The 21,098-nt window shown below is 44.3% G+C and overlaps 1 protein-coding gene across 5 annotated transcripts in view; it reads right to left on the reverse strand.

The window, feature by feature from the left end:
- Positions 1–1,570: 1,570 nt before the first annotated feature.
- Positions 1,571–21,098, reverse strand: part of GUK1 (guanylate kinase 1) — a 69,492-nt gene continuing 49,964 nt past the window's right edge. For all 5 annotated transcript variants that reach the window (XM_033931823.1, XM_033931822.1, XM_033931824.1 and 2 more), the window contains exons 6-8: positions 14,034–14,118; positions 10,497–10,582; positions 1,571–2,021 (exon numbers count right to left, since the gene is read on the reverse strand). In XM_033931823.1, the coding sequence (XP_033787714.1) occupies positions 1,968–2,021; positions 10,497–10,582; positions 14,034–14,118 (225 nt within the window). In that variant the 3' untranslated portion in view covers positions 1,571–1,967. The remainder of the gene's footprint in view (positions 2,022–10,496; positions 10,583–14,033; positions 14,119–21,098) is intronic.

Below are 21,098 nucleotides of genomic sequence, written 5' to 3' on the forward strand. Positions count from 1 at the left end.
AGAATAGACTCCAAGCAGACAAAGGACCTACATTAAGAAACCCTGGTTCACCAAAAGGGAGATAGATGTATGGAATGCATCTTCCATAGTAGGTGTCAGAGATAATAAGTAACATTTATTACATCATCAAAGAGCCAATGAACATTCCTAGCTACAATGAAATGAGTAACGCCAAAGATTAATTGTGGTCTCTGACACCACAGCAGGAATGGAGCTGTGTAGACTAGATAGAGCCCGAGGTCCTTCTCCATGCCATTCTCTTTCCACCACACAGCTGACAATTGTCAACTCTTCCAGCAGCAGGAATGTTCTGCAGTTCTATCACAGTGCCAAGGAGGTTAGAAGAGAATGGGTTTATCAAGGGATCTTGGAAGAAGTATGAGAAGAAAGAAGGGTGCAAGCTAAGTTAGCTTGAGCCAGCATTTATTGTCAAGATCTTGGATATAACAAGGTGTTCTCCAGTGGCAAATTCATTTGGTCCAAGGTTGGGTGGGCAGCTCTGTTCTTGGAAGATAAAACTTACTCAATAGAGTAGAAAAATGAAATAGACCTTCTCTACAAAGCATAAAACGCTATGGGGCTCATAATCGAAAGAGAAAAACGTCCAAAAACCGGCCTAAGTCGGCACTTGGACGAACATTTCTCAAAATGTCCAAGTGCCAATACTAAAAACGGGTTTTGGACATATTTCTAAACGACCTAGACCTTCTTAGTGCTGCTGAACGACCAAAGCTAAACGGGGCGTTTCGGGAGGAGTGTCGAGGGCGGAAGTTGGGTGGGACATGGGCCAGCTTAGACTTAGTCGTACAGCATATACAACTGAAAGTTATACAGCCCACGATCGACGGAACTTGGAAGTTGTGACTTAGATCAAGTAAAACATGGTCTAAGTCACAAAAACCCACCTAAAATCACCAGATAAGCACTGAAAACACATAACACAGACCCCCCCAATACTACCCCAGTGATCACCGACCCCTCCACCCCCATAAAAATATTAATCACATCTTTAAAATTCAGCCTCCAGACCATCATCACCTGGCTGCCTGGCATAGGAAAGCCTATTCGTCCAGCACAGAGGCAGCTTAAGTCATCTTGGGGGTGGGTTAGGGACCCATAGAGAGGAGGACCCATGCCCATAAGCCCCTATAATCACTGCATTGATACTTAAACATGTGCACTCCCCTATACACCCCCAAAACCCTTTTTTACTGGCATATAAGTGGCTCCTGCAGCCATAATGGCTATTGGGGTGGTAGATAAGTGGGTCTAGGGGATTCTGGAGGTGGTTTGGGGGGCTCACCGTAAGCTATAAGGGAGCTATAGAGAGGAGAAGATATGGCACCCTTTTTGTGAAGTTCACAACAGTGTCCTGTAAGGTACCCCACTATTTAGGTGGCATGTCTGGGTGTGCAGTCCATCACTTTGCAGACCCCTCCCACGTCCAACAGGGCTTGTTCTAGGCATTTTGGACTTGGACAAAAAGTTGGACGAAAATGTGGTATAAAGATGGACGATTTAGCGGCTTGGATGATCAGATTGGCAGGACGTATAATTAGATGATTTTCGGAACAAAAAAAATTTTGGACGTATTTTTTGAAAATGTGTCTTAGGCTGTTTTTTTTACTTTGGACGACTTGCGAGTTGGACAAAAACTGTCTTAGACGTCCCTTTTGATTATGCCCCTCCACATACACAACTCAATCAAGCAAACTTACAACAGTGTTTTCTGTCTCAATGGCTAACAACTTTAGGCCTGCATTTTCAATTCATTTCCACATTAACAATTACAGGAAACCGACAATGCATTTAAAATTGGCGCAAGGCCTGCTGGAGAGTAGCAGCAAAAAACTAAAAACAAGGGGTTTGGAAAGCTCTAGTTCTCAGTTGAGTAGGATTCCAGATTAGTCAGGCTTTCGTGAATGAGTTTCTTGGAGTCAGTCTGTGACGGAAGGAATGATGACGAGTTAGCTAGAATCCTTCAGTGAGGAACTGCTGGATTGCTTGGCCTTCAAGATTTCCTGAAAAACACAGACCAGTTAAAACAGTTTGAGGGGAAAGGAGGAATAACATAGCCAGTAAAATTCTAAACTCAAACTGTTATGTTCATCCCTCAGGTCTCGTATAGTATGTGTGGCTTGAAGAAGGTGTAAATGTCAACAGAGAATATACTTCTAATCCATAGCCCTGAACAAACTGACCACCTGTCTAAGATCAATTTATTAATGGGCTAAAAAACAACAAACTTTGCCTGAACCTAAGTAAAAATGAATATGGGTCTCTAACACAAATGGGCACATAGCTGACATCTAAGTCTCTTATGGTAAACATGAACTCCCCCCTCAAATCACAAGCCAGGAACCCCGGAATGCAGTTAGATTCAACACTTAATCTAATCTCCCAAATCCAAGCAACCTTCCAAGAGCTGTTTCTATTATTTGACAACTACGCTGCTTTTCTCCATACATTGACAAGGCATGTCTTGCCTCAGTTGTGGATGCCATGATAACATTAAGATTAGATTACTGTAATGCACTCTTCACCAGCTCCAATTGATTTAGAATGCTGACTAATGGAATACTGTTGCTAAAGAAATGATAATTAGTAGCAGTAGTTGTAAGCGACGTGACCACATCGCACCATTTTTGCAAAAACTTCACTGGCCACCAGTACAAAACAGGGCTAGATTTAAAACTATGTCTGATCTTCAAGGCCCTTAAAGGAAATGGCCCAGGGAACTTGAAGAAAACAAAATGGAAGAGGAGGACCCCACAACAAAAAAGTAAGGAAAAAAGTGGGGGTGAACAATGGATTTCCAGCAAGAAGAAGAGAACATCCAAGGTGCAACCAGAAACAGTTTACTGCATAGGGTTTCAAAATGATGAGGAGTCCAACGATGATATCACAAAACACATGTAAAAGACCAATGTTCAGGGCTCAAAACCATTTGTATCACAATGGGGCTCATTTCAAAAGCACTTAGACACACTTAGGTTTCTAAGGTACTTTTTGTGTCTAAGTGCTTTGAAAATGAGCCTTAATGTGTCTCTAAGCAAAATATTGGCTCAAAATTGTGAATATGATATACCAGGGGTGCCCAATACATCGATCGCGATCGACCGGTTCATCGGGAAGGCAATGCGAGTCGATCGCAGAGCCCATCCTGGGCTCCGTGATAGACTCGTGTTGCTGTCCCAATCTACCGGGCCGATCAGCCTTCCTCTCCCCGACGTCCCCCATGCCGCCCCAAGCTCTCCTTGCAGAAGCCTCGCGCTGGCCAGCATTCTGCTCCCCGACATCAATTCTGATGTTGGAGAGGAACTTCTGGGCCAGCTAATCGCTGCCTGGCTGGCTCGGAACTCCCTCTCCGACAACAGAATCGACGTCGGGGAGCAGAATGCTGGTCAGCGCGACGTTTCTGCAGGGAGAGCTTGGGGCGGCGGTGGCTTGGGGCCCTGTCTTTTGTCAACTCCCCAAGCAGCCAAAGTCCTCAATACAAATCCAGAGTGCCATGCAAGGGTTAAGCATTGATGACCAGCTGGCAACAGACTAGAATTGTGACAGATGCTGAACAACATCTGTTCTCCAAACCTCAGTGTGACTCAGGAAAATACTGCATTATAAGGCTGCAACAGCCCCCACCAAATATGCAAGACTTGTAAATGTTGTATAAAATAAATTACACTCCTGTCAGTCACTGAAGCAAGATGAGTTCTATGGGTTTGGGCGATACATTGACGAAATGGGTTGGGAACTGGCTTGGAGGTAGGCTTCAGAGGGTGGTGGTGAACGGCACTCCCTCAGAAATGATGGAGGTGATCAGTGGGGTGCCGCAAGGCTCGGTCCTGGGCCCGATCCTATTTAACATCTTTATAAGAGACTTAGCAGAAGGGCTGAGAGGTAAAATGACATTATTCGCCGATGACGCCAAATTGGGCAATGTAGTGGGCAAAAGCACAACGAACGAAGATTCAACGCCCGACAACATGATGCACGACCTGCTCCTACTGGAGCGCTGGTCTAGGAACTGGCAACTCAGCTTCAATACCATAAAATGCAAAGTTATGCACCTGGGCAGCCATAATCCATGCAAGACTTACACCCTTAATGGCGAGATCCTAACTAGAGCGGTAGCAGAATGAGACTTAGGGGTGATCGTCAGTGAGGACATGAAGGCTGCCAATCAAGTGGAGCAAGCTTCATCCAAGGCAAGACAAATCATAGGTTGTATACGCAGGGGTTTCATCAGCCGTAAGCCGTAAGTCATTATGCCATTGTATAGATCCATGGTGAGGCCCCACCTGGAATACTGTGTGCAATTCTGGAGGCTGTATTATCGCAAGGATGTGCTGAGACTTGAGTCGGTCCAGAGAATGACCATCCGGATGGTCTCGGGACTCAAAGATCTCCCGTACGAAGAACGGCTGGATAAATTACAGCTATACTTGCTCGAGGAGCGCAGAGAGAGGGGCGACATGATCGAGACATTCAAGTATCTCACGGGCCGCATCAAGGTGGAAGAAGATATTTTCTTCTTCAAGGGTCCAGCGGCAACAAAGGGGCATCCGTGGAAAATTAGGGGCGGGAAACTGCATGGGGACACCAGGAAATTCTTTTTCACTGAAAGGGTGGTTGATCGCTGGAATAGTCTTCCACTTCAGGTTATTGAGGCCAGCAGCGTGCCTGATTTTAAGGCCAAATGGGACAGACACGTGGGATCTATTCACAGAGAAAGGTAGGGGAGCGTCTTTGGGGTGGGCAGACTGGATGGGCCGTGGCCCTTATCTGCCGTCTATTTCTATGTTTCTATGTCATGAGGTGAACATTACAGGAGCTGAAAACAGATAACTTCAGAAATGCATATTAATTTAACGACGTGCACAGACAAGGTACAAGATAATTATACAGTTATAACATTCAGACTCTCAAGAACATATAATTTAAGCTTGAATAGATGTAGGTTACACAATTTGCAAAAGTCGGTAATAAAATGAAGGAATTAAGAGGGGACGAGTCTTCATAAGATGTGGAAGAAACCAATTTGTGAGACTAAATTAACATGGATGTGCTCCCATTATCAGGTGTCCAGGCCCCTAGCAAGGCTGAAGTGCTGTGCAGCACACCTGGCATAGGGGTAGAAAATATTAACAAAACATAGGGACCAGCTTTTAGAAGGGTTCAGCATTGTTTTTAAAAATTGCAAATGTGGGTGAGGGCAAGGAGACAGAAAGAAAGAAGGGGGCAGGGAGAAAGAAAGAAAAAGTTGGGGGAGAGAATGAGGTCTGGAGGAGAGAAAGCATACAGGAGGCTGAAAGAAGGGAAGAAATATTGGATGCATAGTCAGAAGAATAAAATGCAACCAGAGACTGATAAAATTACTAGACAACAAAGGTAAGAAAAATGATTTTATTTTCAATTTAGTGATCAAAATGTGTCCATTTTGAGAATTTATATCTGCTATCTATATTTTGCACTATGGCTCCCTTTTACTAAATCGCAATAGCAGTTTTTAGCACAGGGAGTCTATGAGCTTCGAGAGCAGCACGGGGCATTCAGCGCAGCTCCCTGCGCTAAAAACTCTTATTGCGATTTAGTAAAAAGGGAGGGGTATATTTGTTTATTTTTGTATGGTTGTTACTGAGGTGATATTGCATAGAGTCATCTGCCTTGACCTCTTTGAAAAAACCCCGGAATATGAATGATGGTTAACATTTTCTCTGCCTTTCAGTGTGCTTTGTGGTTTGTTTTTTTTTAATTTTATTGATGGTAGATCATTTTGACTTGGTCATTTTGACTTGGCTCGCAAGCCCAAAAAGTGTGGACACCCCTGTGATATACAAACACAAAAACTGTCTCCATGCTTGAACACATATCCCTCCAAGGTCACTAATGTCCTTCCAAGTAATTTCCCTAACCACACCCTCTCCAAAAGGCAATCACATGATGCAATAGTGCCAATGAGCCTTCTCCAGAGTAGCTCCCATACTCAATGCACTCCCTGAAAAGACTTTGCTTAAACACAAGACTTATCTCTATTTCAGGAAGCAGATGAATCTTGGCTCTTCAACCAGGCCTTTAACGGAAGTAACTATTCTGCTAGTCACAACACACAAAGGAGTGACACTGGCTGCATATACAAACAGCAATACAAATAAACGGCCACGACCACCCAATATTAAAATCTATAAGAATATTAGGAGTCACTCTAGATACCAAATTAACTATGACCAATCACATAAACTCGGTGACAAAAAAATGTTTCTCCACTCTTTGGAAACTGAAAACCATAAAAAAATATTTTGACCCTCTATCCTTGGTACAGTCGCTGATTCTATCCACCCTGGACTATTGTAACATCATCTACTTGGGGATACCTAAAAAAAAGTAAGAAAACTGCGAATAGTTCAAAACACAGCCGTCCGCTTAATATTCAGACTAAAGAAAAGTGATCACGTTAGTCCCTTCTACAAACGGCTGCACTGGTTACCAATTGAAGAAAGAATTCTATTCAAGTTCTCCTGCTTTTGCTATAAATTAATCTGGGGAATGGCCCCCAATTACCTTCTACCTCACTTCGAATTCTAGTCCCCCATTAGATCTACCAGAAACCACAACCTGTTTGCATACCCGAAAATAGCTGGCTGTAGATATCGAACCTTCCTGGACAGAACTTTCAAGTTTCAAGCTGGTAGACAGCAATCATGGCTAGGCTATCTCATCGATACCGCTAGGTTGACCTACAGCATCTTCCGGAAAGAACTAAAGAGCACTTTGTTTAAGAAATTCTTGTCCTAGCCAAACACTCTCCCGCGAACATAACTTCCACACCTTATCCTGAATTTCTTCCTCACACTAGGTATCCACATTCCCTGTCTGCTAAAATTCCCTCTTCATAATTGTATCCTGATATTCGCTGGTGTCTGACTATTTTAAATTGTAAGAAGTAAAATAGTTAATTTCTTATAATTCAACCTCTGTATAATTTTCCTTTCAACCACCTTGTATTCATCTACTGTAATTTGCTGATTGTACAGCTCTTCTTCTTTGTGAACCGCCTAGAAGTCGCAAGATTGTGGCAGTATAGAAAAATAAAGTTATTATTATTATTATATACTATAGAAGGATGTATTTAGCTCTAGCTGAAATTACATTCATGTAGTTTTCTGGCCTCATGTGCAACTTTCTTTAAAACTGTCCCCTAGCTCCTATTACTCTCTTTTCTCTCTATGTTCCATCTTTGCTTACACACTTTGCTGTCTATTAAAATGTTTAATTGCATATTGTGCTAACATTGTAATATAGCATACCATACCACACTTGTAATGTTATTTGAATATTTTTACTACTGTATTGTCTATATTTAATTCCTTGTCACTTTACACTGCCTTAATTCCTTGAAAAAGGTGGTAAATAAATCCCAACAAATAAATAAAACGATCACAGTCCTAGAATAAAACAAGTGGAGAAAGCATGTAAAGAATGGCTCGTGGAATTCTTTCCAACCTCTCTGCATCTAAATGATGTCTGTCTGCCTGTATGTGCACGCACTGTGTATCTGGTCAGAAGAGGAGAGGGGAAGGCAGTTCGAAAGGTACAATTCCTTAATCACTATAATCGAAGTGAATCAATGAATGTACCGTATTTCCCCATGTATAGGCTGCAGGAAATGTAGATTTCGGTTTTAAAACTCTTAGATAAGCCGTGAGAACTGGCGCATGCATTGAGGAAGCAGCGCGGGGCCGGATAGATACTGAAAAGAATGCTCCTGCCCTGCACCGCTGGACGCGACGAGGAAGGCAGCCACCAGGAGGGCACTGCAGGTACAGGGAACTTTGCGGCTGATCTACGATGTCTTTAGATAGGCCGCCCCATATAAGTAAGCTGCACCCAGTGCAGGGAATTGTAAAACTCATGTATAGGCCACGGCCCATACATGGGGAAATACGGTATACTGCTGCTATTGAAATAGCTTCTCCCATAGAAATGTACCAGAGCTTTGTTTTTTTTTTGGGGGGTGAGGGGGTTCATTTGTTTTCAATCCCTAGGTGACCCCATGCAAAAACTTCACTTCTGTGCCACAAAAATCTCCTCAAGGTCACCTTACCTGAGACTAAATTACAAAGTTCTTTAGCTTTTTTTTTTTTTTTTTTTTTTTAAAGTCAGTCCAGAAGGCAGAAGGATGGCTAGTAAAAATGGACATTTTTCTGCTTTTAAAACCCCTATCTGCAGTTCTCTAATCAGTGGGGGAGGGGGCAGTCTGCCCCCCCGGGTGCTGTCTTGCTGAGGGCGCAACACCCCTCTTCCTCTCCGCCCCTCTCCTTGCGCATGCCCCCTTGATTCCCCCATACCCTTTTTGACTTCCCCAGTGCGAGGTTGCTGCCCGGGTCGGCCACTGGCGCTCTCTCGGACGTCACTTCCAGGACCCCGCACCTAGGAAGTGACGCCAAAGGGCGAGGTGACACCGACATGGGCATGCTGCTCACGCCAGAGAAGTTAAAAAGGTACGGGGAAAGGGAAGGGACAGGGAGGGGGCGCCACCGCCTACCCTTACTACACCACTGTCTCCAGTCTCTACCCCACCCCCTAAATTAGCTTCGCCTGCCTTCTTCCACGGTAACAAGGGACAAAGAATGTTAACAGAATCCAGCCAATGGGAAAGCAGTGGGGGTGGAGCATTGGAAGGCATATCCAGTCATGGAAAGGAAGTTTCTGTGCCATAGAAGTGAAATTTTTACATCTGGTGGGCAGTGGAAGAAAAATAAACCTGCTCCAAAAAATGCCCCAATACATATCTAAGGGAGAAGCAGCTCTAACAGCTGCAGTATATATACATTCATTGTAATATAGTGATTAAGAAACTGCATCTATCATAAGAACAGTCATACTGGGTCAGACCAATGGCTCATCTAGCCCAGTTTCTCATTTCCAATAGTGGCCAATCCAGGTCACAGTATCTGGCAGAAACCCAAAGAGAAGCAACATTCCGTACCGCCGATCCAGGGCAAGCAGTCGCTTCCCCGACGTCTGTCTCAATAGCACGCTATGGACTCTTCGTCCAGGAACATGTCCAAACTTTTCTTAAACCCAGCTATGCTAACCACTGTAACCGCTTCCTCTGGCAATGAGTTCCAGTGCTTAACTATTCTTTGAGTGAGGAAAAAAAAATATTTCCTCCTATATATAGTTTAAAAATATTGCCATGCAATTTGAGTGTCCTCTGGTTTTTGTACTTTCTGAAAGGGTGAAAAATTGATTCACTTTTATCTGTTCTACACCATTCAGGATTTTGCAGACCTCATTCATATCCCCCCTCAGCCGTCTCTTTTCCAAGCTGGAGTCCCAATCTCTTTAGTCTTTCCTCGGAGGAGGAGATTTCCATCCCCTTTATCACTTTGGTTGCTTTTCTTTGAACCTTTTCTAATTTTACTATTTCTTTTTTTAGATATGGCAACCAGCACTCTGTGCAATACTCAAGGTGAGGAGGCACCAGGGAGCGATACAGAAGCATAATAATATTCTCGGGTCTTATTTACCATCACTTTTCTAATAATTCCTAGCATTCTGTTTGTTTGTTTTTTTGTCGCAGATGCACATTGGGCAGAACATAAGAATAGCCTTACTGGCTCAGACCAAAGGTCCATCAAGCCCAGTATCCTGTTTTCACAGTGGCCAATCCAGGTCACAAGTACCTGGCAAAAACCCAAATACAGGCAGTCCATGTGTTAAGAACATCCAACTTATGTCAGACTCGTACTTACAAAGCAGGGTCTGCTTCTCCCTTCATATGCCAATGCGTCCTTCTCTCCCTCTGTGCTGTCTCTCAAATTCATGCCTCCCGCGGTTGTTTAACTCATCTGGCCGACTCCCTCATCCCAGCCGCACTTGTCTTCACAAAGCAGCAAGCAGCGGCTCCTGCAGGCTGACCAGGAAGCCTTCCCTCTGACGCCACTTTCCAACACACAAACATGTACCCATTCACCCCCTGCTCCTCCCACACACGCATGCATTTACACGTAGAAGGGTTTGGAAAGAATTGTTTGAGCTATGCTCCAAATACTTTCTCTGCTTCTTACATTTTTAGCACACTCTAAATGATAAGGCATTCATTATATTCTGTGGGCGCCTTAGCATTTAGAGTGCGCTAATCTTTAGCACGCGCTAAATCAGTTAGTGCGCCTTAATAAAAGGACCTCATAATGGATGCCTTAGCATTTACCCCCCTCTTTTACTATGGTGCGCTAACTGATTAGCGTGCACTAATCATATTAGCGCACGTTAACACGTCCATAGACTAACATGCACGTGTTAGCATTTAGTGTGCGCTAAATTGATTAGCGCGTGCTAATCAGTTAGCGCACCATAGTTAAAGAGGACCTTAGTGCGTGCTGCCCTTTAGCGTGCACCAAATCGGTTAGCCAAATCGGTTAGCTAAATTAGCCTACAGTATCACTTCTAAAACTGTTCCATCAGCAGACATAAAACTTTAACCTCCTTACTTCCTGGAGGACCTCCTTCAGATTGGAATAGGCTTCTTCTAAATCATCATTGATAATGATCATATCAAAGAGGCCTGGCTCTTTACCTATCAAATTAAAGGAAAAAAAGAGGTTTATGATACAAACGGAATATTATATCTCATTTACTTAAGATCTTTTAGAGTGCAAGACACAAGCCTCTCCAAGATTCATACACTAACCTCCTCTTTCACTACGGCGTGCTAGCCATTTTAGCGTGCGCTAAATGCATAGAATATAATGAACGCATTAGCATTTAGTGCACATTAATATTTAGCAAGCAGTAAATCTCAGCTAGCGCGCCTTAGTTAAAAGGACCCCTAACTGCAGTAAGACCTGAATATGCAGCCATAATAGATTACAAAAGTCAAATACACTTCTCCCTCGTTATTCGCGGGGGATACGGGCAGAGCCGGAACCGCGAATGGCGAAAAACCGCAATTATCCGGCTCTGACCCACCCCCACCTCCCTGCCGCCTTCTCAGCCTTACCTGGTGGTCTAGAGGGCTTTCGGGGCAGGAGCGATCTCGAGACTACGACGGGAACTCCCTACAGCCATTTCCTCATGGTGATCTGCACGGGGCAGGAGCGTAGGAAGATCGCTCCTGCCCCAAAAGCCCGCTAGACCACCAGGTAAGACCGGGAAGGCGGCAGGGAGGTAAAAAAATATGGGTTTTTTAAATTTTCCCCCTCCCCAGAAAAAAATTGCGATTATGTGAAATTGCGACTGCAGAAACCGCGAATGGGGAGGGGGAAGTGTAGATGGCCAGGGACAGTGGAGCACAGCCATAATAAAATATTTCACATAACTGCAGCAGCAAAGGTAGCATGAAATTATTGAAAAAGGTGCCCCACTGTGGACATTGAAATACCTCAGGTTTAGCACTTGTGCCCGAAGATAAAAATGTGTGTATTTTAGGCATGACCCTTAGATCGGCCATAGAACTGGAGTAAATACTGGCACCTAGATTGCTAAAAAAACCCAAACAACCCACCCCACTGGTAATTTATAATATTCTATACAGCAGACCCTCAATATTCGCAGGGGTTAGGGGCAGAGCCGGCCCGCGAATATTGAAATATCACGGATAACTTTCAGGGCCGGCTCTGACCCACTCCCGCCTCCCTCCAGCAGTTTTGTTATTACAAACCACCGGTCAAAAATCACGAATAACCGAATCTGCGGGTATTGAAACCGCGGATTTGGAGGGGGTATTGTAATTGATAGGTGAAATTGAGGGACATTTTCAAAGGAAATGTCCAAGTCAAAAAGCTCAAACATAAAAAAAGGGCCTTTACATAGCAATTTTTAAACAGGAAAACATATCCACATTTTCTCTTTAAAAATACATAAGAAGGGCATTCTTACCCTGGAGATGCCTGTCCTTAACCACTTCACAAACCAAATTGTTTAAAAAGAAAAATGCCTACTGTACCTTAAAGTACCTCACTTCAAGGCTTGCAGATGCAGGATTTGAGGCAGTGTCATTTATTTGCAAAATGAAATATGACTTGTCAACACTATAATTATCCATTTTAATGTACTACACGTCAGGAATAGAACCGAAACAGCCCTTTTACTCAGAGAGCAAGTACAGCTGAGACATATATCACAAAAGCACTCTGCATTTACCCCCTTCATCTTGTCTTAGCTTTACTCAAATATGAACCCAGTTGAAAAGTTGGCAAATGGACAAAAGGCTGAATGGGGCTGGAAGTCCAATGTGATGGGCAAGGGGTTACACAGAGTGTACCAACCCAGGTTTCACACACAATCAAATATCAACCCTGTTTGCATTCCCCCCCCCCCCAACTGGATAACTACACTCAAAACCTCTGACTCCTTTCCTGTCTTGTTGTATCTTTGAAATGCTTCTGGATAAATCCTGACTACTTTTGGCTTGCTAATGTAATTTGAAAGTCTTTTTTTGTAACATCACTGTCTGTATACAGTCTCTTCCTCTGTAAACCGCTCTGAACTGATTGTGGTATTGCAGTATATAAAAATAAAGTTATTATTATTATTATTACTCCTGGGGGAACGCTGCATAAAAATGCTGAAAGTTCTAGGCATAAGATTTTAAAATTCTGCATAATTTGTCATTTATTTTTTCAGACTTCTGCCCATCATAATGCCTGGCTCCTCCTTGACCCAGGCCTGACATTCTTCCAACTTTTTCTCTGCTCAGACGCGACCTCCTCCAGCAATCTCACCCTCTGCCACTCTCTCTCGCTCCCTTACTTAACTTGAACCCGTTCTTATTGCTTGATCTTCCCAGCGTTTCAAGCTGGTAGACAGGGGTCTTGGCTAGGTAAATGTATTCAACAAGCTATGTTATCTTATTGTTATTTTTGGAAATTAATTAAGACCACTCTGATCGATAAGTTTATTACTTAATGAGAGTTTTACATTGAATTTGTATTTTATAATATAGCTGTATTTTTATTATATTATTGTATTTCGCTGATTGTCCAGCTCTTTTTAGTGTAAACCGCCTAGAACTTTTGGTAATGGCAGTATAAAAGAATAAAGTTATTATTATTATTTATTACTTTTTTATTTATAACCTGTTTAATTTAAAATCAAGCATAAACAACTTGAAACAGATCATAAACATTCATAAGGAAAATCAAATAATTATACAAACAGATGTATTTGGAAACATTTAACTAATATTTAGGCCACAATTACGGAATCAAGAAAGGAAATATTATTATCATGCCTCAACAGAGTCAAACCCCAGCTTTCTCTGCCACCTCTCCGGCATGAATACCGCTCTCTTCTTCTTCCCACTCCATGGTTTTCTTTCCCTCTTTGTGACCTGTTCTCTCCCTATTCCCTCAACAAGACAGACCCCTTCCTCCACTTCTCTATTCTTATGCTCTTTACCCATCCCTCTTGCTCCCCCTAGAGTGCTCTTGCTCCCTCAGGTTTTCTCCCCCTCTCTTCACCCCCATGGCACATACTCCCATGCTCTCTTCCTGCTTCCCTCCTTCAGGGCATGTACCAGCTTGCCGTCGGTCCCAGAAGAAACAAATCACATGGCAAGAGGAGGTGATTGGTTGCACACCGGGCCAGTTTCTTCTCTGTCAACTGTAGTCTGACCACAAATTTGAACTGGCTTAAACCAGCAGTCTGATTTTAACTGCCTCTTTTACAACGCCGCACGGCAACAGCCCCGAAGCCCTTTAAATCTCTATGGGCTTCGGGGCCACTAGCGCGGCTTTGTAAAAGAGGCCTTAAGTAGTAGTAGAAGAAGACATGACCTGAAGTTCAGCCCGCTTCCTCCTCTTCTTGCCACACAATTGGTGCGACACGGCTGGGTTTGTGTGTCATGATCCATGCAGGGTGGGGATTGTGGACCATACAACCTCCTTGCTACCCGTGCGGAATTCTGCGCAAATTCTGTCTTGGGAGGCTGAGCCGAACTTCCCCAGGAGTAACGTATCTGTGCCGAAACAAATGGCCTACCCCTTTCTGGTTAAAATCCCGGTAGCATTGAATAGGGAGATACTCACTGATTTCCATGTCTTTCATAGCAGCGTTTAACCTCTTATGTAAACTGTCATCAGTTTCTGTTTTTCTGTCTCTTAATCTCTTTTCCTAAAATGAGCAAAGAAAACAAATGATCTCTCACAGGTGCCGATATTTCAGAATGGTTGGGGTGCCAAACAGTACAAACCATACCCTTCTTGGATAAAGTGAAAGAGTTTGTGCAATGCTAGGGATGCTCGGCACCTACAGAGCTGGCTCCAATGACATCTACTTAAGTAACTTAATGATCTCAAAATCAAAAATGTCTTACAAAACCATAACCAGCACTTGGGCTTTGTTTTAGGAGAATGAACTTCCATAGAGCTTTTACATGTGGCAAAGAGCATATTTAAAAGCAGCAAGGCTGGGATTTTAAACACAGAAACATGATGGCAGATAAAAGCCAAATGGCCCATCCAATCTGCCCATCCAAAGTAACCATTATCTCTTCTTCTCTCTAAGAGATCCCACTAGAGGTCTGCACGGGAACGGGGATCGCGGGGATCCCGCGGGTTCCCCCCCTGGCCCACGGGACTCCCACGGGGACGCCCCCTGGCCCACGGGACTCCCACGGGGATGCCCCCCTGACCCACGGGACTCCCACGGGGACGCCCCCTGGCCCACGGGACTCCCACGGGGATGAAAACAGCCTACCTAAATTCTGGCGATGCAGGCGTGCAGCTTACAAGTCCGGCGTCGCGGCAGGAAATAGCCATGCTGAGCAGTGAGCTCAGCACGTACACAGATGAAAGCCTTGCTTGCTGATTGGTCCGGCGGCCCCGCCCCGGCGTGCCGCCGGACCAATCAGCAAGCAAGGCTTTCATCTGTGTACGTGCTGAGCTCACTGCTCAGAATGGCTATTTCCCGCCGCGACGCCGGACTTGTAAGCTGCACGCCTGAAAAAGAAATCATCCTGGCCGGGGTCGGTGTCATGCTCCGGAGCTTCTACAGCCTTCCTATCTCCCTCTCCCTTCTACCTGCTTCCGGCCACACCCCCTGCTCCGCGGCTCTCTTCGGCAACTCAGCAGCAGCGATCGACACAAGCTTCTGATGTCGGGATCTACCCTCTGCGAGTCCCGCTTGTTTCAACTTCCTTTTTCCACAAAGGCGGGACTCGTAGAGGGAAGGCCTCGATGTCGGCAGCTTGTCTTGATCACCGCTGCTGACGAGTTGCTGAAGAGAGCCGCGGAGCAGGGGGGTGTTGCCAGGTGCAGGTAGAAGGGAGAGGGCCAGATGCAGGACTCGTGGGTGAGGGAGGAGAAGAGAGAGAGAAAGAGAGAGGGGAGGGAAACAAAAGGAAATATTTCATACTGGGCTGGGCCGGAGTGGAGGGAGGGTGGAAAGATTCTGGCTACCGGGTGCAGTAACAAAGGAAAAGGGGGGAAAGCTGAAAATGGAGATAGTGACACAAAGAAGAGAAAGAGTAAGCAGGACCTACTGAATAAGGATAGAGATACAGAGGGGACATGAAGAGGAGGTGAAATAGAGACATAGAAGTAATGCTGAAAAAGTGGGGGGGGGGGGGGAGATAAAGACATTGAAAGGGCAAATGGTGAACATGGGGTAAAGACAAGGACAGAGACAAATGAAGATTCTGAAAAAGTGGTGAGATAGGGATATAGGTGAGATGGACACAAAGAAGGGTGATGCTGGAAAATAGGTGGAATGATAATTCTGACAAACACAGAAGGGAAATGCTGGATCAAGGAGAGATGGGGCTCAGGCTGGATGGAATGAGGAGAAATGCCTTGTTGGCCCGGAACTTCCTCTCCTACGTCAGAATTGACATCAGGGAGCGGAATGCTGGTCAGCGCGTCGCTTCTGCAGGGAAAGCTTGGGACAGCAGTGGCTTGGGGGCTATTCCCCAATGGCGGTGGCAGCAAACCGAGTGGCTTGGGGGAGGGCACGGAGAAAGAAAGAAAGGGGGCAGACAGGGAGACAGAAAGAAGGGGGAGCAGGGAGACAGAAAGAAAAAGTTGGGGGAGAGAATGAGGTCTGGAGGAGAGGAAACATACAGGAGGCTGAAAGAAAGGAAGAAAGATTGGATGCACAGTCAGAAGAAGAAAGTGCAACCAGAGACTCATGAAATCACCAAACAGCAAAGGTAGGAAAAATGATTTTATTTTCAATTTAGTGATCAAAATGTGTCTGTTTTGAGAATTTATATCTGCTGTCTATATTTTGCACTATGGCTCCCTTTTACTAAACCGCAATATCGTGTTTTTGCGCAGGAAGCCTATGAGCATTGAGAGCAGCGCGAGGCATTCAGCGTAACTCCCTGTGCTAAAACCTACTATTGTGGTTTAGTAAAAAGGGAGGGGGTGTATTTGTCTATTTTTGTATTTTGTTACCGAGGTGACATTGCATAGAGTCATCTGCCGTGACCTCTTTGAAAAAACCCGGAATATGAATAATTAACATTTTCTCTGCCTTTCATTGTGCTTTGTGTTTTTTTTTAATTTTATTGTTGGTAGATCATTTTGACTTAGTCTTTATAAAGTAGCTCGCAAGCCCATAAAGTGTGGGCACCCCTGCTCTTACTCTGGGGCACCAGACCTCCCTCACGGCACACACACGGCAAATGGAAGAAAGAGGAGAATTTTTGGTCGTAGGGAGGAAGGTACAGAATGTGATAGGGAAGAAAAAGATGAGAGTGAGAAATGTGGCAAGGGAACAATGGGACAGATTGAAAGGGATGCAAGTGGGAGGAATATTGGACAGTGGTGAAGGGAATGGAGGGAGAGATGTGGCATAGTGTTGGAGAGGGGTGATAGAAGGAGAAATGTTGGGCATGGGGATGGTGGGCAGGCACGAAAGATGAGAAAGAGATAAATGCTGGACCATGGTAGGGGAAATCAATGGACAGCAACAGAAGAATTTAGAGAAGATGGGAAAGCGGAAAAAAGAAACTGGGACCAACTTTATGGAAAAATAAGTCTCCAGACAACGAAGGTAAAAAATGGAATTTATTGACTAAAATATGTTAGCTTTGGGAAATGTATATGGCAGATGTCTTTGTTTTGTGTTCAAAAGAAAAGGAAATGCATTTCTGGTTTTATTTCTACAGTGTTGAAGTACTTGTTGACCCTTGCTGTGACTGGTGGGGATCCCCAAGCACCGCCAGCAGAAGACCTTCTCTAGAGATGGCCAGAACTCCCCTCCACCATGCGCAGCAGTCGCTGGCAGCATCCATGAGCCACTGAGGTGCCAGCATCTGTGACTCAGGGACGCTACTGCTGCCTGCTAAGCTTGGCAAAAGGGATCCCCGGCCAACTGCAAAGGAAGTCCTCAGCTGACAGTTTGTGGGTTCTCATCAGCTGAGTATTTATATTTTATATTTACATTAGAGGTTCTGGTAGAAACCCATTTACAAAGTATGTATTCTTCCCAATTAATATTTCCAAATTAATAAAGTCTCTTTGCTTATTTGTAAATGGGTCTCTACCAGAGCCTTTAATTCAGTAGCATAATTAAATAAAATAACTATTTCTGAAGTTTATAGGGAAGGATGGTGACGGAGGGATTCCTCGCGGGGACGGGTGGGGACGGGTGGGATTTTGGCGGGGACAGGTGGGGACGGGTGGGATTTCTGTCCCCGCGCAACTCTCTAGATCCCACACCTTCTGGAATTCAGATACAGTCTCTGTCTCCACCACCTCTACCGGGAGACTATTCCATACATCTATCACCCTTTCTATAAAGAAGTATTTCCTTAGATTACTCCTGAGCCTATCACCTCTTAACTTCATCTTATGCCATCTCATTGCAGAGTTTCCTTTCAAATGAAAGACTTGACTAATGCACATTTGTGCCTTAGGTAAAGCATGAGGGAGCATGATGCAGCAGCTCAATGCTGCAAATAGGAAAGTGAAGAATCAGGAATTGCCAAAGGGAAAGAACACAATAGCTGCTGCTCACCTGGGGGGGGGGAGGGGAAGAGTCAGAATATATATCTTGCCATTTATTCCCTCATTTCCTTTATTTAAATTTATCACCCTTTATCAGAATGTCCAAAGTGAATATAGAAAGTTCAACATAAAAACTACGGTTCATAGTCTAAAGCGCGCGAGGACAAAGGCACGCCGACGACCGAGCGCGGACAACTGAGCGCAGGACTTCATCGCGCCGAAGAAAAACCGTATTTTAAAGGGCTCCAACGGGGGATGTTGGTGGGGAACCCCCCCCCACTTTACTTAATAGAGATCGCGCTGATGTTGGGGGGGTTTAACCCCCCTCATTATACTGGAAACTTAACTTTTTCCCTGTTTTCCCCATACCCCCCCAACATGGCAGCGTGAGGCAGCGCGATCCCTATTAAGTAGAGTGGGGGGGGGTTCCCTCCCACCCACCCCCCGTCAGAGCCCTTTAAAATATGGGTTTTCTTCGGCGCGATGAAGCCCTGCGCTCAGTTGTCCGCGCTCGGTTGTTGGCGCGCCTTTGTCCTCGCGCGTTTTTGACCCGTCACCAAAAGCTACAGGTCATCAAAAACAATCAATTTAACCTATAAATGGACCTAAGCGATTCACACTGCACAAAGATGAAAATTCAGTTTTTAAAGAATCGCCCAAATTTAATCTTCTAGATAAAGGTAAATTATTTAGGGTAGGACCAAACCATAATAGTTTGGTTTTAGTGGCATTTAACTTCATACGCACCAAAGAGGCCCACTCTTGGAGTCGTGAAATACAAGAATTAATATCAGCTGTTAAATTTGATAATGATGGATCAACTTCAAGTAAGATAAAAATGTCATCAGCAAACGTAAAAATCATTTCTGAGGGTTTGGATTGTTTTCCTAATCATGCCCATGCCTGGCATTATTGTTACCACTGTAAATCTTTTACTCCTCACTAACATTTCTATTCAGTGATGGCACAGGAAACGCCTAAAAACATACCTGTTCCAGAAATACCTAAACAATTGACCCGCGCTCCCTCTCCCTCCCCCCTCCCTATTCCACCTGAACTTACAGCACTGTTATAAATATAATCTGCTATCTTCATCTTATCGTAACTTTACGTTGCTATTTATCCCCAACAGGTCCTGTCGGACATTACCTACTAAAATGTACATATTACATTTTCGCTCAGCAAATTGTATTTCTATACTATTGCCTCCTGAGGTCTCTGATCTCTGTATTTCCTCTGAATATCTACTTATTCCCATCTCTAAATGGCATTTCCCACACAGGAAAACTTGGAACATCCCTCCTCTTCAGGATCACCGAGCTGTGGAACAGCTTCTCTGCCCACCTTCGGAGTTCGACCTCCCTCCAACACTTCAGAAAACATCTGAAAACCTGGCTTTTCTCCAAAATGTAACCACCCCCCCCTCCTCCATTATTCTAAGTCCCCTCTTTCCTTCCTGTTTACCAAGCCCTTCTTCCTTCCATTGTAGTTCCTTTCTCTGTTTTAATTCCTGTAAACCGTGTCGAGCTCCACTTCCGTGGAGATGACGCGGTATATAAACTTAAGGTTTAGTTTAGTTTAGTTTATTGTATTTCGCTGAATGTCCAGCACTCTTGATTGTAAACCGCCTAGAAGTCGCAAGATTGTGGCGGTATAGAAGAATAAAGTTATTATTATTATTATTATTCTAGATAATATACAAAACACTCAACAGGTAACAGGGTGGGCAACACATCGATTTGTAAACCTAGAAAAAATGGCTTCAACAAATGTCTAACAAAATATGCACCATTCAGCAACATATGAAAGTAAAAATATAAGAATGTGGGATCTAAAACAGAAGAAACTAACACGTGCAGGTTTAGAGCAGATATTTGCCCTAATCGGGTGAGCAAATGCAGTTCTTGGGAATGGGCTATGCTAGGAAGGAAATCTCCAAGTGACTTTCTACAAATAATATAATCAACAATATTCAACTGTAACTTGAGAATAAAGCATAAATTTATACAACGTGCTTTTTCATCTGGCTAGGTCTCACCATCTTCTCCTGCATCAAGATTTACAAAGACTAGGGGGACACTCAATGAAATTAGAGTAATACTTAAAAAAAAAAAAACCCAATAGGAGGAAATATTTTTTCACTCAGAAAATAGTTAAGCTCTGGAATGCGTTGCCAGAGGATGAGGTAAGAGTGGTTAAAGTAGCTGATTAAAAAAAAAAAAAAAAGGTTTGGACAAGTTCCTGGAGGAAAAGTCCATAGTCTACTGTTGATAAAGACATGGGGGAAGCCACTGCTTGCTCTGGATTGGTGGCATGGAATGCTGCTACTATTTGGGTTTTTGCCAGGTACTTGTAACTTGGATTGGCCTCTGTGAAGACAGGATACTGGGCTAGATGGACAATTGGTCTGACCCAGTAAGATTATTCTTATGTTCCAGGACAAGAGCCCATAACCAGTTTTCAACTAGGGCTGAATGTCAACTAAAACATTTATGAAAACAATGAAAAAATAGGGATGGAAAAGCACAGTTACTTACCGTAACAGGTGTTATCCAGGGACAGCAGGCATATATTCTCACATGTGGGTGACGTCATCTACGGAGCCCCAGCACGGACAGCTTTTCAAGCAAACTTGATTGAAGTTTCAAGTTTGCTACACTGCACCACGCATGTGCATGCCTTCTTGCCCACTAGAGGGCGCATCCCCACCTCGTGGTCCTCAGTTCCATAACCAGCAAAGAAGCCATCCCCGGGGAGGAGGGCGGGTTGTGAGAATATATGCCTGCTGTCCCTGGATAACACCTGTTACGGTAAGTAACTGTGCTTTATCCCAGGACAAGCAGGCATGATATTCTCACATGTGGGTGACCTCCAAGCCAACCAAAAAAGGGCAGGTGGGAGGATGGCAATTTAGGAAAACAGGTTACGTAACACCGACTGGCCAAACCGGCCGTCGCTTCTGGACAAAGTGTCCAGACAGTAGTGGGAGGTGAACGTATGAACCAAAGACCAAGTGGCAGCTTTACATATGTCCTCCACAGGAGTAGACCGGAGGAAAGCAACAGAAGCTGCCATAGCCCGAACCTTATGCCCCGTGACTCGACCATGGAGCGTGAGACCAGCCTGAGCGAAGCAAAAAGA

Source organism: Geotrypetes seraphini, chromosome 2 (assembly GCF_902459505.1).
Source record: "Geotrypetes seraphini chromosome 2, aGeoSer1.1, whole genome shotgun sequence".
NCBI lineage: Eukaryota > Metazoa > Chordata > Amphibia > Gymnophiona > Dermophiidae > Geotrypetes > Geotrypetes seraphini.